General features: G+C 34.8%; 1 protein-coding gene across 2 annotated transcripts in view; it reads left to right on the plus strand.

Moving 5' to 3' along the window:
- LOC105475992 (angiopoietin 1) overlaps nt 1–19,327 on the plus strand; it is a 246,213-nt gene that overhangs the window by 167,642 nt on the left and 59,244 nt on the right. The window contains exon 4 of one of the 2 annotated variants that reach the window (XM_011731536.3): nt 8,588–8,817. In XM_011731536.3, the coding sequence (XP_011729838.1) occupies nt 8,588–8,817 (230 nt within the window). Of the gene's footprint in view, nt 1–8,587; nt 8,821–19,327 lie in introns of both variants that reach the window. The other variant, XM_011731535.3, reaches the window with a different exon arrangement.

The following is a 19,327-nucleotide window of genomic DNA, read 5'->3' on the forward strand; positions in this document are numbered from 1 at the left end:
TCCCTAATCCCCCACAACTCACCACTCACTGTTGATGCTATCAATTGCATCTTCTAAATATTTTTCTGATCCATCCCATCCTTTCCATTCCCACTGACTATGTCATAGGTCAAGCTGCCATGAATTCTTGTCTAGGCCATTGCAATGACCTCTGTGTTTTAAGCTATGTGCCACTCTAGTCCTTATCCAGAAGCTGTGCCAAAGTCTTCTTTCTAAAATGCAAGTCAGACTATTTTTCTCTCTCAAGAACATGACGATTCTCTATAACTGATAGAAGAAAGTTCAAGTTCTTTAGCACAGGATACAGTCCATGATCACTACAATCTTACCTTTGCAACTTACTTCCAATAATCTTATTTTTTAGAGGACACACCCTAATAGTTAAGAGCTTGGGCTCTGAGGCCAGACTGCCTGGTTTCACTTTTCCTTGATTCCTGGGATAATCGACTCAGTCACATATTATTTGTGTGACTTTGTGCAGCTTACATAGATTCTGTGTGTTTTGGTTTCCTGATTTGCAACATAACAATGACAATAATTGTACTGTATGAAGTTAATGTGAAGGTTGAATTAATGTGTATAAATCTCTGAGAACAGTGCCTGACATGAGCAGCAGTGTTTAATCATGTTAGTTGTTAGTATGGCACTGAACACATGATGTTATTTCAGACATATCTGATGTTGGCCTGACATTCCTTATTCAACTCACAAATTTCTCTTCATCCTTGGAAACTCATTGCATGTGTCAGCTTCTCTAACAATCCATCTCTGGCTCTACCAGATAGATTTGCTCATTACAACCTATGTGATAGCACGGTACCTGTTTTCTCCCCATAATTTCACTTAGCTGATCACATTATAATATATGTATGTTTGTGTGTGTGCATGTTTATTTATCTATATCCATATTATTAGGCTGTGACCTTCTAGGACACAGAGAATGTGTTTTATTTTCATTGTCTTCCTGCTCCTGGGCACAATTTTCTACACATAAGCCTATTTAGTATTAAATGCATTTTGAATGTTAAATGAATAAGGAACTGGGAAATGTCCCAATAGCTCTAACCCAACAAATGCCATTTATCCATACGCACACAGAAACTCACACACACAAAGACTCACACACACACACAACTAATAAAAGTACTTTTAGTGGAAAAGACAAATCATATTGTTCACATTAAGTATTGTTATTCCATTTATTGTTTTTAACATGAATAAAATACAGATTGTGTTTACATCACTATTCTGCATTGCCAAAAGCCCATTGCATGGCACTCAATGTTACTATTGTATACTCTGAGGTTCACTAATTCAGCCCACCTTTAAAATTTCTAGATAGCATTTGCACAGGCCATTCTAGACTTATGACTGTTTCCTCCATTTCTGTGATAAATAAAAACAAGTAAGACAAACATGATGTATATACATGTATGTTAAATTATATACATGCATATACAGTTGTAAGTCAAATTTCCCCTAATTCCACACCCCTACACCATACCACCTGCTAGCAGAGAATCATCATTAAGAGATTAAGTTCAGTGCTTACTCTTCCAGATGTTTTCTATAAACATACTAACATATGTGTGCATATAGAGTGTGCCTATTTATGTGTGTGTTTACACAGACATACACTTATACGTAATTGCACACATACACACGTACTTGTTTATATGACATGTGCGTATATGTATAGATTATTTTAGCGTTGGGTTTTTTCTACTGTTTATTTTATAATAATTTGTATATATATTATGCATATAACCATATACAGATATACCTCATTTATTTTCAAGAATGAGTAGCAATCTATTTTTATAGATCCACTATAATTTATAACCTATTATAAGTATTATGTTAATAAATATATAATTTATCGAGACTATAATTGTTGAGGTGATGATTTAAATTTTATATAGATATTCACAAGTTATCTTCAAATTTTACCTTCTCCCTAAGAGTGCTGGGGCTTTCTAATTTCCCAAAACTTTGCTAGCCATCTAATTAATCTAGGCTCCTTGAGAAGTTAAGTTGTGCATGTTTTTATGTGTATTAACCATTTGCATTTATTCTGTGACTAGATTTCTTTTTCTATGACTACATACTTGCCTATTTATGTATGTTTAACATTTTTTCTATTATATTGTTTATCCTTTTTTAAGTTAACTCATATGAGCTCTTTAATGGATAGTAAAACTTTGTAATATATGTTACAAAAATTTCTCTAGTTTATTGTTTATTGTTCAACTTATTTTTTAATGGAAGCATTACATCTCTGTGTTATGAAATGTATCAATCTTTTTTCTTCTTAGATGCTGGTTTCTATAACACATTTAGCTTATTCTTCTTCACCCCAAACTTTACATTCATTTGTTAATATTTACTTATAGTATATGCTTTTGCTCCAAATTTGAATTTCCAAACAAATATGATTTCAAACATTGAGAGAAAACGCATTGTGTTCCAATTAGACATGTAAAGTATAAATTTAACCTGAACTAAATCTGTGTGTATTTAAATGGGGAGAAAAATCACTCTTTACAAACCCATATTTGCAACACATGTTGACACTATACATATTGAACATAGTGGAAAATACTAAAACATCTGTAAGTAGGTTCAGACAGATAAAAATGAGGTTTCTATATTTTCAACATCTTCCTCCTTGTTTGAAGAGCTATATTTACACCCATAGAGCTTAGGCAACTGTCACCACTGTGAATTCATTGGCTGCTATGTTAAGAACTCTATTGTGGGAAACAATTTGAAAGGGATATCCTTTTCTGTGAAAGTTTCAAGATATGTTCAATGATTTGAAATATTTCCAATAAGATGTTGGAGAAGGCAGTGTAAAATAGGGGTATGGGGCAGTCTACCAAAAACTTCAAATAGGACTTTGTGTACACTCATTTAGAACCTTTTACTAAAGTTCAGGGCACAGATTATTTTGTTTATTTTATTCATTAAAGTGCACCTCTGCCTCAAATAGAAGCTAAGTGCCAGAATTCTATGCATGTCTCTTCTCAAAGTGTTTCCAGAAAGATGGGAAACAGGAAGTCCTGAGACCTCTGTGAGAAACTCTCTCCTTGGATTTCTAGCTCAATTTGCATAGATTTAGGTGCATGGTTTCATAAAGCGTTGTTCCATGGAACCCTAATCCTAAAAGATGCATCCTAATAAAAACTGTTTGTTTAATATAGGCTTCCCTAAATCTTAATAAAGAAATTCTTATTTTGCTTGAAAAAATATACTGAATATGCTCTAGGCAACAGTGCACTGGTGTTCAGTTACCATCCAGGTTTTGTGTTTAAAATGCAAACCTAAGCTAAACATGCAGCTGAGACTGTCATTAGGGAAAATCTGACTACTTTGACTACCTAACTTTAGGACACTGGGGCTGCAATGTTGTCCTTCAGATCAACCTCTCTATATAAAGATCTCCATGCTGGCTGAAGTAGTCCCTCCCAACGGACCTGGATAAGGAAAATAATGAAGAATCAATGATAGGCTTCAGGGTACAAAATGAAATACGAGTAGCATATTAAAAATAAAATTAAAATTAACAAATAACTGTAATGGAAGAGGTGTTAAGACAGGGTAGTATTTAAGAAAATTCTAGTCCAGATGTTAAAAATTGGCTTGACAAAGTAATTCTGTTTTTATATGTGGGAAAGATAAACAGGTTCAAATATTGTGAAAGATAAGCTCCCAGAATAACTAAATAGAAAGCAGCAAATACCAAAGAGATGTGAAGGTAGTGCCTTGGTTCCTGGTATAACATGATGAATAAAAGAAATAGGAAGAGATTACAGTGTATTAAGTTAAAGAGATGAGACTATAGGATGTTCATTGAGACAGCAGTGTGATGTCTTGAGTAGATTTCCAGTCTAACAACTTAGAAGACATGGCTTTTTATCCTGATTCTGGCACTTAATATCTGCATGATTTTGAAGAAAACATTTGATTCGTACCTATTCGTGAGGGTGTGTAACATCTGTTCAGTCTATGTTACTATATTGCTTTAAGAATCAAAGGAGGTAAAGGTTTTAAAATGTAACATAACTACAATGGTGTGTTACAAGAATAAGACAATAAGTAGAGATGGTATATAGAGTTTTCTGGCAAGTGAGGTTTGCATTGAAACCATTTTGGAAGTAATGGCAAGGAAGGGCTGACTTCCAAAGTAGATACTAGCCAATAGATGGGAGGAATCAAAGAGAAGAGAGCAGTCTTTTGGAAGCCAAATATGAAGAGAAGATGAAAAAAGGGATGAATGTAGTCAAAAGAAATGGAAGGGTCAAGAAGAGATCACTCTTGCCTGAAGAAGTCTAAAAAGTTGTCATTAATATGAAAAATGTCCCTAATAAATAAAGTTAGTAGATAATTACTGAAGTACAAATGTTATTAAGGGCACTCCGAGTGAAGAAATGTGATGAGAAAATGAGGAGAAGAGATAATTAACTGGTAAGACCAGCCATTAGAGAAACAAAGTAATATGTTTCCAATTTGCTTGTAGTTGTTATGCATATTACTTGGGTTTCCAAATCCTTTGGAATGTCTGTGATGTAGATTAGGCTTCTTAGTTTCATGGACAGTCTCTTTTTCACGTTGCATGTACTGTCTATTCTAAGATACCAAACTAAATTGGTATCTTCTGATACCTTCTAGTAAGGGAGCATTAAAGGTTGTTTGATGAATTATGAAAATTAATGTTCTGTCTAACATGCTAATGTATGTTATATTATATATTATACATATTATCTATTCCTTTTACTCAGAAAAGCAGATCTTTTCCATAAGCCAGGGTTCAGAATTGTTTCCTTTGTTACCAGGATTTCTCTGATCAACTTTCCATCCTCAGCTCTTTCCAAATGATCCTGAAAAACAAAACAAATGAAACAAGCCCACCTCCCTTACTGGCATCTCAGATAGTAGCCATCTCTGCGCATATGTACTCTTGAACAAGGAATGCATCAAAAATAAACAGTAGAAAAACACTGATGCAAAAAATTTTTTTTAAAGTATTATGTTTGAAACAGAAGTTTCTTATAGCTTCTGCATTTTCATTTGAGGTTTTTATTCTCTAAAAATAAACCTTACAGTAGGAATAGTGTCATTTTATATTTTACAGAATTATTGGCACTTAGCAACTAATAAATACAAACTATAACTATAACATGATATTTTCCAAACAAAAATGTTACCTACTGATTAGGAAAACTGAAAGGCCAGTGCTCATCTTATTTCAAGGACAAAATGGCAATTCAGAAATTTTATCCAGTATTATGTGACTATAACTTTCAAATTTTGATATATACATGCTTGTCAGTTTAATAGGTAATGCTAAGTTTTCTCACTAGTAGACTATAATGCCTATGAATTTAAAAGACAATTTTCTTATAAGTTAGCAACTCTAAATTATGGGCATCTTGCCTCTGATCATTACCCCAGGAGTAGCAAGAAAAGTAAATAAAAAGTAAACAGGGAATGAGCTAAGACACTGGTTGTGGTTAATTCTCAGTTCTGAAGGCCAAAAATTAATTGGGCACAGAGAAGATCTCCTTTGACGCCTACAGCAAGTACACTAATCACTTAACCAGTAGGTGGGATGAAACTTTTAACCAATAAAGACAATGGAGAAGTTTTTTGTTGTTTGTGTTTTACCACGAACTTCTCCAACAAAAAGTTAGTAGCAAAGAAAAAATATATGGTAAAAGAAGATGATTCATACCTACCCCTTACAGATGTTGTTTTTCATCTTCAGCTGCTTTCCTTGCCTAAGTTTTTCATTTCCAAAAGAATTAAAAATAAATAAGTGATCATCACAGTTTCCCTATATTACTGTACTCAAACTCTATCTAAATTGGGTTTACTTTATGATCAGTACAAGGCAGGGCTCCTTTCTTGGTGTCGGTAGAATGAAAGCAATTCAAAAAAGAAATGGGACTTTTCTTCTGCTGCAGAAGTCACACAGTTTCTGCTAATGGGTCTCAATGAGAAACTTTCCTGTGTGAATTTGTGCACACTACTAAAGGTATTATAAATTAGTACAGTCTTAGAAGCCTCCAGGTATTTTTTTTGGTCTTGACTTCACAGGCAGCTTTCCTGCCATATTCTTGGAGTACAAGTTTGTTGGCAAAGATTTGGAATGCCCAGGAGTAGTTCTGACCACACTTCTTTTTCTTCTTCCTCTTCTTTTAAACAATGGAAATATATTCTCTGAATATTCTGAAGACTGAAAGTCCCAGATCAAGGATCAAGGTGCCTGCAGAGCTAGGCTCCCTCTGAAGGCGCTAGGGAAGGCTCCCGTTCCAGGCCTCTCTCCCACCTGCCGGTAGTTCTTGGCTTGAGGCAGCATTACTCCAATCTTTACACAACCTTTCCCCTGCGCGCACATCTGATCTGTCTCTCAACATTTTCCCTTTTTATAAGGATACCAACCACAGTGGATTAGAAGCTCATCCTCCTCCAGGATGACCTCATCTTAACTAATTACATTTGCAACGACTCTGTTTCTAAATAAGTCCACATTCTTTAGTTCCTGGAGGTTGGGACTTCAACACAATTTTGTTGTTGTTGTTGTTTGGGGGCAAACATGGGCAGGCCATAATTGAACTCATAACAACTACTTAAAACAGTACCTGACACCGGCTGGGTGCAGTGGCTCACGCCTGTAATCCCAGCACGTTGGGAGGCAGAGGCGGGCGGATCACGAGGTCAGGAGATCGAGACTATACTGGCTAACACAGCGAAATCCTGTCGCTACTAAAAATACAAAGAATCAGCCAGGCGTGGTGGTGGGTGCCTGTAGTCCCAGCTACTCTGGAAGCTGAGGCAGGAGAATGGCGTGAACCTGGGAGGCGGAATTTGCAGTGAGTGGAGATCACGCCACTGCACTCCAGCCTGGACGACAGAGCAAGACTCCATCTCAAAAACAAAAAAACAAAAAACAGTACCTGACACACAGCAACCGTGTCATAAATGAGAGGTATCATGACTAGTATGATTGACATCATCATCACTATCTAACATGCTCTGCCATATTCACCCCATCCGCAAGGTTTCTGATATCTGCCAGGATGGCACAGCTTCTGCCACATGGACTTCTCTCCATTCCCTCGTAGTCTTTTATGCTATTTAACCCTTGGACCCACACTTCTTAATCTGTGTAAAGGACAATCAGATGTTACAATTTGTCCCCCAGTACCTGGTGTTGGAAGATTTGGCTCTTCGAACATGCTCCATTTTGTAATTTAGCTATTGAATCTAAAACACTCCCTAGTGTCCCCTTTTTGAAAGGAATGATTCAGTGCTGTATTTCTCCAAGGTAAATTAAGTGCCCATTCTGGTATGTGGCATTTTAATAACACCTTGTAAACTAAGGACGGGTTGAACCTTCTGAAAACAGAGCTGAGAAAACTGAGTAAGCCTTTTCCCTGAGGAATACTAGTATATTAGACACTCCATAAAATGTTAATGCTTTTTATTCCAGTCAGTTGCTAGGCTCCAAGAATGCTTCTGCTTTCTCTATTATCTTTAATGTGCAGTATACCAGGGGACTATCCTGTAAAGAGCTCAGGGAGAAGGAAGGGCCTCAGTTAAAGCTTGCAACACACTGAGCAAAGCATCCCAACTCCTTTCTGAAGACCGTACCATCAGCCCAATGGAGTCTTCCTTTTGTTACCATTTATACAGTAACTTGGGGACCTGTAGTGTTATTAAGCCTCATCCTGAAGCTTGAGCTAAGAAATAAAGGAAGCTAGTGGTTATGATACGGGACAAGTTATCAAAAATCACAAGAATTCATTGTGACTTTAGATGGATTACTTTTGGCTCCTGTGGTTTCTGTGTCAATATAGTTTTCTTTTTGTATGTGTGTGTGGTTGAGAATGTATATTGCTGTTTTTTCTTTTTTCACCTAACATTATATTTTGAGCATTTTCTAATATCCTGAAAATGATTAAAAATATTATTTTCAACAGTTTCAAAATAAGAGTTTTTTTCTGTCTTAATGTCATTGTACATAAATCTTTGTGTTTCTGATTCATATTTTTCCCTTTATTTTCGATTTTTCAGATTGTCAATATACTATTCTTGATCCCATAGAACTACTGTGAAATTTAATCAATGTTAATGTTTTGAAAACCCCAAATGAATATAGCAAAGTGAATAAAAAGTAGTTTCTACATGTTGTTTATTTTTTTCCCGAACTATTCTGTTTCCTCTTAGGCCCATTTCCTTAGTGAAATTATACTATACTTCTTTAGAGTATAGCTCTTCGGGTGTAAGTTAGCTACCTTGGATATAAGTTATACCCAAGGAAACCAAGAAACTAAATCATAGTTAAAATCTAACATTACTCTGAAAATATCTGGTTTAATAATTTTTTATTTGACATGTTATATATATATAACTCCTATTCTAAAGAATATATATTCTTAAGTCTCTCACTAAAAAATATTTTTACAGTGAAACACCTGATTAAAATTTTTCATCTTAAATAAATTCAGGAACCAGTTGAATTATAAGGGTTTTTTTGAATAACATTTTTTCAAATCTAAGTTTTATTTTCACTTCCTTGTAGTTTATTAGAACATAAAATCTTAGAAATGGAAGGAAAACACAAGGAAGAGTTGGACACCTTAAAAGAAGAGAAAGAGAACCTTCAAGGCTTGGTTGCTCGTCAAACATATATAATCCAGGAGCTGGAAAAGCAATTAAACAGAGCTACCACCAACAATAGTGTCCTTCAGAAGCAGCAACTGGAGCTGATGGACACAGTCCACAACCTTGTCAACCTTTGCACTAAAGAAGGTGGTAAGAATGTCTTCCTCACTCTGGTATTGTTAATATTTTATTTCCTTTGAGCAAGTAAATACTCAGTATAGCTTTCTACAGTGCATTGATTGCTGTATAAAAAGCAGCAGAAGAACTTTACGGTTAGAATCATTTATGAATTTATGTTGATAATTTTCTCACGTTGCTACCTAGAGAATGATTCATAAGCTGAAATTTGTGAATCCACAATGTCTTTCTGAAAGAGTGCTCTAATTTCTTCTTTCTTTGTCTTTTTAACCTTAGATAAAATCTGTGATACTGTCGTGAATAAATAATTGGTATTATGGTGTTAGACACTTAACTATGTATAGGACAGAGATGAGCCAATGTTAAAAATTAGTTCATCGTGCTGGGAGAGTTTCAGGAGGATTTCCATTTTTAAGCTAATATTTATTATTTCCTTTTAAAGGGAATGGGGTAGGAAATTGTGGGTTGCAGAGAAAATCAGACAGACTATTTGTAACAAGTATTATGAGTGAGGCAGGATTATTGTTATCAAAATTATTTATTAAGATCACTTGTGCTTAGTCCCGTGCAGGATACATTAATTCTGGGGTGTCATTGTGACAGTGGAGATACAAATTTTTGATATCACTAGAATGTCTGAAGCCATTTAACCTTTGGGAACATCTACAAGTCTGTCATTCTTTAGAAGGCACACATCTGTCTATCCATCCATCCACCTAACAATTATCGAATGAATGCCTCTGCTTGCACCTGTTTCCTTCAAGCAGAACCTTTAGTGAGCCTCAGTAGAGCTCTTCAAAGTTTGGAACTTGAAGTCATCTTCTGTATTTCTCTAATCAGCCTTTCTCTGAATGAAGACGGAATTGTAAATGGTGATGAGTGAAAGAGAACACCACTTATATCTGAAAGTTGTTGTTATTAAGCTGTGGCTTATGTGACCATTCATGAAGTGGTTCAGTGAGCATATGCAACATACACATGGGGAGGTTCCTTTATTTAAAAGTGGATTTGAGCTATGTGACAAATTTGTTCAATTTCATACTTTCGTGTATAGCTATGAATAGGGAAGATAACTCCATATTAAGTGATTTTGTTTTAAAGACATTTCACATTTCTCTATTACACTTCATTACCTTGAGTTATATCTCCTTTAGATAGTCTAAACAAGCCTTTAATATACTTTGTAAAGCAAAATTTTTTTAAACAGTGAGTTCCCGGAGCTCCATTTGGGTGTGCTCAGTAATGTGATTGGGAAGGGAAAAGCCTGCTAATCAGTCAGACCCTGCCAAAATCTTGAGTTAGAGTCCACTAGAAGGAAAGCATGGTAGTATTTTGCCAGAGAATTTTAATAGAGCTCATGAGTATTTAAAAATTAAGTATTAATATGAGATATATCTATTCTCATATTGAACTGAATACATTTTGGGAAAGATTGAAAACACATTTTTCTTATCATCCTGAGACTTAAAGCACATGGAGTGGAATAGTGGTTTTTATTTCATGATTTTAGAGATGTCAAGCCCTAGTGATTCTCACAGAGCTCATATGTCTGCGTACTTATCATAATTTAACTTCTTTTCTGAGTATTTGCCTAATAAATGTGTCTTTAAGCTTTTAGAGGAAGAGGGTGTGACTTTAAAAGTAAATATTCTGGCTAGGTTTGAACTTTGGGTGCAATATCAGGGAAGCAAACATCTGTTCAATTTAAGAAACATTTTTTTTTTGAAAAATGAGGATAGACCCTTAATAGCCATTCAGGAAGTGAAAAAAGTAACGGTGTCTATTCTATGATGTAGTATATCCAAAAAATAGAAATAATAATCATAGAAACTGAATTGGTCTAAATATTCCAGGCCTCTAGATATCTTTTCTTTTTAATGACAACACTCTAAGATGAATCCTGATTTAACTACAGGATTTGCCATCTTCATTTAAGGGAATTGCCTGATTTTCCAATGGGTTCTGAGCTGTCATGATCATAGATTTTATTTGCTTCTTGTTAATCTTTTTTTCTTTAATCTTACTGTGAAGTATTCTAACTAAATATTTCGTTATTTTAGAACTCATAAGAGACACAAAAATGGAAAGTGGCTCTCATAAGGTTTTTATGAAGATTTTCATTGTCTGCATATCTTTATTTTCACTGGAGCCATAGTGTTTGGCTATGGTGAATTTAAAATTTTAAATGGCTAATAGCATAATACTAGATTAAATATCAGTTATTAAAATGAACTTTTATTCAAATTCTAAAACACATGGGTAAAGCCTTTCTTTGTTTTATGACCAAAATTTATATATCATATAAATTTATTACTTATTGAAGGATTATATGTAAATATTTTACTTACAAATTTATATATATGCAAATATTTTAAAATAATTATACCACAATAAATGCATCAAATATTCTAAAATGTATATTTTAAAACTCAAATATAGATGTTCTACAAGATCTTCAAAAACACGAGCTGTGTCATCATCCAAAAAGCCAACCATTTTAATTCACCCTAAAGGTCTTCTGGTTTCAATCTGACCGACTAATTTGTAGAGACAGCCTGAATATAATACTGCAAGGCAAGATAAAAAAAGTTAATGAGCTTCCCCTGTCACTGGCAACTAGTTTAACCTTTATGAAGCTGTCTCATCATGTATAAAGTCAGGAGAATTCTGTCTATTTCACCACAATAGGGAAAGAATTACATTTGATGCTCAATATACAAGCAAAGGTAACATTGCTGAAGACACAGTTGATTCATTAAACTTTAGTTTCTTCTTTCTCCTTCAATGGACAAGATTCCGTTAAGTACATTCATTATGTGCTTTATAAGCAAAACTTCTTTTGCAGAAAATGTTTAAATACAATGCCCCGGAGTGTTTGAGTGTCGACAGCCATCCAGGCAGCTTTTTTGACCTCCTTTTTCTGATCTCTAAAATGGGATCATAATATTTACCCGGTGGGTGTGTAGTGCACCATAAATATATGCAAATTTTATTTGTCAATTATGTAGTTCAAAATTGCCAAAAAAGTGGATTGTAAATGTTCTCACCACAAAGAAATGACAAGTATGTGAGGTAATGGATATGTTAATTAGCTTGATCATTCTGCAGTGTATACATGTACCAAAACATCACGTTTTACTCCATAAACATATACAGTTATTATTTGTCAATAAAAATAAAATTTAAATTTAAAAAAGAAATAGAGGGCCTAGAATAAATACATACATAAACAAGTAAATGAATTAATTAATTTTTTAAATGTTGAAAAATTTAAAAAGGGTAGTATAAAACACATAGCTTCTGTGTTAACTCATAGTGAATATTAAAATAATAGTAGTTATCTTTATTTTAATGCCTTCTAAAGTGCCTATAATGCATTAAAGTTATATGACAAAGAATTCCTAGGAAGTGTTGGCTAGAAATGTACTTTTTTCCCAAACATTTGTTTGATCCAGAAACAGTAGATCTGTCTTTGCATTAAGAGAGTACTTTCGTTTAGTTTCACAGCACTTTTTCTACTAACACATCTGATGTTGTGAGATACTTTTAAGTAAGAACAACTAATAAACACACTCTCTGAAATAATTCTGCAAATTTTCCTCTTCTTGTTCCTAATAGACAATAGTGGTGTCTTAGGCAAATAGTCAATTCAAACTGAATTGCATCCATTTTGTAAAGCTTCTGAGTAACACATTTATTTTTGTCTAACCTTCATCTGCAAACATTGGGCCACATTTATTCTTAGAAACATTATCCACTAAAGAAATATTGCCCTCAATGTTATCACAATGTCAAAACTCAGCTGATTGCTTCAAGTTTTTGGCAATTCGAAATTACCAAACTTAAATAGTTGCTGGAATTAAATAGTTTACACTAATAATGGCATACAAACAAGGTTTTGAATCTTTCAGGGGAGAATAATCAGTTACTGTGACTATTAAAAAATCACTAGTTGGCCAGGCGCGGTGGCTCATGCCTGTAATCCTAGTACTTTGGGAAGCCAAGGAGGGTGGATCACTTGAGGTCAGAAGTTCAAGACCAGCTTGGCCAATATAGTGAAACCCCATCTCTACTAAAAATACAGAAATTAGCCAGGCATGGTGGCACATGCCTGTAATCCCAGCTACTCAGGAGGCTGAGGCAGGAGAATTGCTTGAACCCAGGAGACAAAGGTTGCAGCAAGCTGAGATCGCGCCACTGCACTCCAGCCTGGGCAACAGAGTGAAACTCTATCTCAAAAAAAAAAAAAATTCACTGGTTATCTATATACAGTGGTGATTAAAATATCACATGTGGAACATACATGGGGCAAATATATAATTGGGAATTTACTGACAAAGTCTGTTAAAAAAGAAATAAAGGAAAAAAGAAAATAAAAATTTTTTAAATAGTATTTAGACTGTATTATAAACTTACACAGTCTGATTGTCTCACACTGCCCAAATCAGCTTGAAGCTCATTTCTGCTGTAGCAAGATGTGGTTCATAAATGTATCCATTCATTCAAAACAGTTCTGCAGCAACTGTTCTATTCTGGGGAAATGATATTTATTCATTTTTATTTAACAAATATTTGGTAACTTTCTATAGTGTGTCAAATATTGCTCAGACCACTAGGAAAAACAAAAGATGTATTTCATCCTGTGGCTTTAAGGAACCTAGGGTTTGCTAGGAGAGAAACAAGTAAACAATTATTTTTCAGAATTCTTTGCTAGAAGTGAGCCTTTGGTACCTGGACCCCAGCAAAGCTCACAGAGAAATATTAAAATCATGGCAGGAACAGAAGGATAAGTGCAGAATCCAGCATCACTAGAGTTTTCTTGGGGATTTTACTGAATCCTTATTATGATTCTAGTTTGCTTAGGCTTTACATGTGTTAGCCCTTACAACAGCAACATGAGGGAGTTACCATGTCTAGCATCATTTTATAACCTCTACAGAGAATTTGAGAATTTGCCCAAAGTTACAAAGCTGGAAATCGTTGATCTAGGATTAAAACATAAACAAGCTTGTTCTAATGGGGAGATGATAGTTACGTCTAAAAACTGAAGAAAGTGAAGGACACACCAGAGAGTACAAGCAGCATGTATATTTTCCAGAAGTAATGGGAGCGGGCTGTAGCCTAAGTCTTAAAATGAGTTTAGAGAGAGGAACTGACGGAGACTAAAAAGGCCACATTTTTTCTCTAAAATCAATGAGTGGTCATTGTCAATATATAAGGATAATGGTGATATTTGCATTTTAGAAAAAATTTCCCCGGTGACAATGTAGGAAAAACATACTGGAAAGCGGAGAAGCCTGGAGCAGGGGACCAGATGGATGCTTTTGCCATTATTATAATATCAGCAAATACTTAACACAAGCCAGTCTTCTGAGACCTTTGCATATATTAGTTTATTTAAATCCGGTAACAACACTGTATGATAGGTGCTATTACCAACTCTATATGAAAGATAAGCTAAGTACAAAGAGGTGAATAATGCTTAAATATTGTACTGCTAGCAAGTGAGCAAGCTGAGATTTGATCCCAGAGTCTTGTTCTGAATACTGTACATTACACACTGCACCATGTTGGACAGGGAAGGTAGCGTTGATGATTTTTGTCAGAATTTCAAAGTCATTTCTAGGAAAGAAATAATAAGGTCCATATTAAACAGGGGTAAATGGAAAAGTAAGTAGAAGAAATTTTTAAAAATAGAAAAATTAGAATCAGCAAGAAATAATGACTTCCTAGAAGTCGAATCTAATACCAATTGCACATTTCTAGGTTAAACAACTGAGGGTACATTCATCACATTCTTTAAAACCAGCAACATGGGAGAAGAAATAGGTTGGCAGGGAAAAAATAGTGAGTTTTAGTTTGGGACATTTTGACTGAGTTGCCTGTGGGACAGAGTCAGGCAGGCAGATAAATCGGATTCTAGAAGGAGAACAATTATGTGTTCTCAGAGGAGATAAGAGGTAAAATCATAGAAAGTGCATATAAAGCAATGGCTCTTATTCACGTGGGGGTCACAGATCCAGCAGGAAACCTGATGCAAACTATGCTATTTTTTCCTTTCCGCTTCCCCCAACCCCAAAATGCAAGGATACGGGCACACATTTGTGTACAATTTGAGAGCATTTACATATAGAGTTATGAGTGCATTGTATGAGATAATGACAGTGTAAAATCAAAGACAGAAAAATTTGAAGTTTTTAAGGGACAGATTCAAAAAAAGAGACCAAAAGAAAAACATAGACTTAGTGTGAAAAACAGCAGTGAACAGAGTTTTGGGAAGGTTAAAAAAAAAAAAAAAAAAGACAGTTATGAAAGATGTTCTTTTCAGTGGCAAGTAAGCATGACAGTCAAATTTTTAAAAAGTGAACCGTCTATATGCAGAGGTTTGGTATGCTACATGGCTCAGTTGCATATCTCAAAGACTAAAATGAGTGAGAGGAAGTAAGAACAGAAATCATTATATACTCGCATTCAAGAAACTTGAATGTGAAAGGACAGATAATAACTTTAAGTAGGGAGGCACACAGAGTAGAGGAAACTTAAAAATAAGTACTGAGAGACATGAACATGTTTATATACTTAGTTCTCTAATAAGAAGTACAAATTTCAATTCATAGGAGCTTCTCATGTAGTTCATTTTTAAAAATTCTTTCACATTATCTCAAAGACATAATGGCTGATACTACAAATATTTAAGTGACGACTATTCGGGCTAAAGTGTCTTTCCCAGAATCTGATTGCAATGGTATGGAACACTTGATCATTATTTTGGGGGATTTGAGCCTCTAGCCTTTTTAAAGGGGGAAATGAGGCATTTGCTTTCTTCTCAGTGCTGAGGAGTCATTTGGCTTGATTCTCAGAATAATTCTACCATCTGAAAGGAATTTACCTCCCATGCAGTGTCTGTTGAGTTTATGAAGTTTATATCATTCTGTAAGGGATGAGATAGTTTGAACTGCAAGTCCCTTGAGTTAAGAATGACTCTAAAAACATCACAAGTGATGGGAGGAAATTAAAACTTTTTGAATGTCACTCATATAAACATTGATAAAAATGGAAAATATCAGTTTTGTTGACTGGGTAAAATACTCATTTTTTCATTTAGTACTTGTAATGCACAATTTAAGATTAGGTAGAAAGAGAAAGAAAAATACAGAAAGTCATCTGCTGAACACTACAGTGAGTACTTGTTCCCATTTAATGAGGGAAATGCTTTATCTTGACAGAAAATTATATGTCAAACATTTACAATTTCCTTAAAATGAACCACACTATCTAGCACTTCCTTTCATAAAACCCAATGGCTTAAGGCGAAATTGACTGTTTATTTTTGGAAATGGTATATTTCTCCTTTTTGATGGAGCGTGTTATCTGCCTTTTAGAAAAGTCATAATTTTTGTAAAAAAAAAAAATTGTGAATAGTGGATGGCCAAACTAATGATAACAAAATAAAAAATAACATAGTCCTTGACCTCTCCCATGAACTATTTCTAAACCCCATCTTTGGGGGGAGATTTGAAATTTTGTGGTTAATTCTCATTTGGAATTGGAGTTTTTAACTTCAGAAACAAGATGAACTATCTGAAAAGGGATATCTCCTGGTTCCAGCTGGGCTTGGAAGTTACAGGGGTAAAAGGCCACAAAAAAAGAGTGTTTCCTTGATGTTCCAATATTACCATGAGCAAACTCCATCCTTCTTCCCTTATACTTTCATAGCCTGGTTGGCTAAAGCGAAGAAGCACAAATAGTTTGAATAGACTTTCAACTAAATCATTTCCTGGACTCATGCACACTCAAGTCAAATTCAACACATATTTTCGAAATCAAGGGACAAAACGGAACAGTAGACATCAGTCACGGATAAGATATTCTACTTTACACTGAGCCAAATGACACCTATAATTACTCTGAGAGATAGTAAAAAAAAAATGTTTTATTAACAGCATTAAATATGTATGCATTATATCAACTATAGAGTGAAAACCTCATGAAATTTTTTGTACTATAAGAAGTGAGAAAAAGAAGGTAAAACCTGAAGAATGTTGCAACTGTACATTTAGCTTTAAATGTGTATAAACCAATATTTATTTTTAGCATAAGATTTTCTAAAAGTCAATTGCAAATAACCTTTAAAACTAGTAACATTTTTTGCTTCCTATAGGAACTCATAATTTATTATCAACCAAAGGATATCAACATGAAAATTGATTTCAAGTACACTGGAATATCATGCTTGTACTGGTTTGGGTGTTCACATTCAGAGTGGGGTTATGTCTGCTAAGGAGTCATATTAATATGTAACCTACAAATAATTACTCATCTTTTTGATGGATTTATAAATAAGTCAAATTATCAAATGTAATATCAAATGTCAGACCTCTTTTAACATGTGTATTTATTATATCTTTGCATGTATCTTAATTATTTTTAGGTGTGAACATTCCATTTTCACAAGTGGGATGATGTCCTTTAGAATAGTGAGTTTGAAATTTGGGTATAATTTTAAGTGGCAATTTGGTTCTAAAGGGAGATTTTGCCAGTTGTTTAGGCCTCATGAACACACAGACCACACACAAACCTAATCTGAATCATAATTAATTCTCCAACCTATCTCTCTAGAGCTAGGAATTATAGATTGAGATGGTTTCTCTCCAGTATCTTGGAGCATATGTATGCCATCAAGAGGGCAGACATGGTGGTTTAGAAGGAGCAGGAATCATGACACCTCTGTTCTAGTCCCAGCTCTGCTGCCAGGTTGCTTTACATAGAAGTATGGCACACCTTAGAGATTGCCTGGTATCCTACACAAACCCACATACTTTATGACTCATATCAAACATTACAACTTTGTCTCTTGGTTTTGTGTCACTCCTAATAACCAGTGAAGCCCTGGATTCAGAGCAGAAGCCCACGTAGAGCCAGGGCTGGGAGTCAAGTAGTGTTCTTCAAGTATATTACACCACAAGAGTAAGAATCAAGGTGACCTACTTATGGTGACAGGACTTATTTACTCAAAACTTTAAAGTGGAGTTTTGTGTGTGTGTGTCAGTTTTCAAAAGCATCTGGCAACTGCTTTCTATGTTTACAGCATTGCCCAAGGACTTTCATTCCATTTTTAATGACTGTTGCTGAAATAAATTATATTTGTCTGCTCATAGCAGAGCACAAAAGATGCCCCTTAAGCTTTCCCACATGCATGGGGAATCTTTTGTACAAAATCAATATATTGTAGCCAGGCTGAAAAAAATTATATGGAAAATTAACAGACATGAAACACCTGAAATGTCTTTGTGACTGAAATGAGCTCCTGAACAAATGGCAAGGGCCGTGTGGCATTCATAACTGCCCAACAGGGTGCCCAAGGGAAAAACAAAGAAATTAATTTTATGTAAAATGAAAGATTACTTGATTAAACAAAGATGGTGTGTATTTCCATTTTTACCTTTTAGTCAAGTATTTTTTCCCCATTCTTGGTTACTTTAGGTAGTAATAGGCATTGAATATATGTTGTTATACAAATGAGAATCATTTCACATTAGAAGACAATTGCAAAATTTATTTGAGCATAGTAATCAAACTACAGTAGAAATAGGTAGAATTAATTGATGATTAATTATTCTTCCACTTTAAAAAAGTACCTTACATTAGAGATTCACTTATGACATAGGAGGCTTTGCATGTCTGCATAAATTTAAGACTTTATATACCTTATGTATATCTTAATGTTATTGAAAATTTATATATCTGCAATTATACATCTTGGACAATATATTCTCCAGATAATTAAAATGTATCCCTTCAAGTCGTAAAATTTTATGAAAATTTTTTAATGTGATGAAAAATTATCTGCTTTTTTTTATTCTCTCCTCTCTTTCTTGGAAGAGAAAACTGAAAAAAACAGGCTTTTTTTTTCTAAGAATTTAATCTGTTATTATCCATATGAATTGTCATCGTAATACCATGATGCCTCTGGAAAAGTACATAGTTTGCCCCCTTTTTATTGTTCAATGCCCAAATCCTTACAATTTCTTAGTTTTGCCTACTTTTTAAAATTTTGTCTTTTCCTCACACACACACAAACTTTCAGTGATCCAATTTCTTGTCTCCATGCCTGATACTAGAAGATGAACACAAAAACACACACACACTCACACACACATACACACACACACATGCACACACACACACACATGCGCACACACACATACACATGCTCTCACACACACACACACGCACATGCACACACACACGTGCGTGCGCACACACACACATGCACACACACACACACACACATACACATTCCCACTCTCACTTTCCCACCAGCCTATCCTCTGTCTTTGTAGCTTCTAGCAAATAGTCCGTAGGCTGGGAGACCAGCTACCAGGCTTATGAGAATAACACCTAAAATTAGTGGGGGTAAATCCTGAGTCAGTGTGACTTTTAGGGTATGGACATGATGAAATCCAATATGGCTGCTTTGGGACCTCTCACTTCCTTATCCTCTGTTAGCTCTTGACAT

The sequence above is a fragment of the Macaca nemestrina genome, chromosome 8 (assembly GCF_043159975.1).
Source record: "Macaca nemestrina isolate mMacNem1 chromosome 8, mMacNem.hap1, whole genome shotgun sequence".
Classification (NCBI taxonomy): Eukaryota; Metazoa; Chordata; class Mammalia; order Primates; family Cercopithecidae; genus Macaca; species Macaca nemestrina.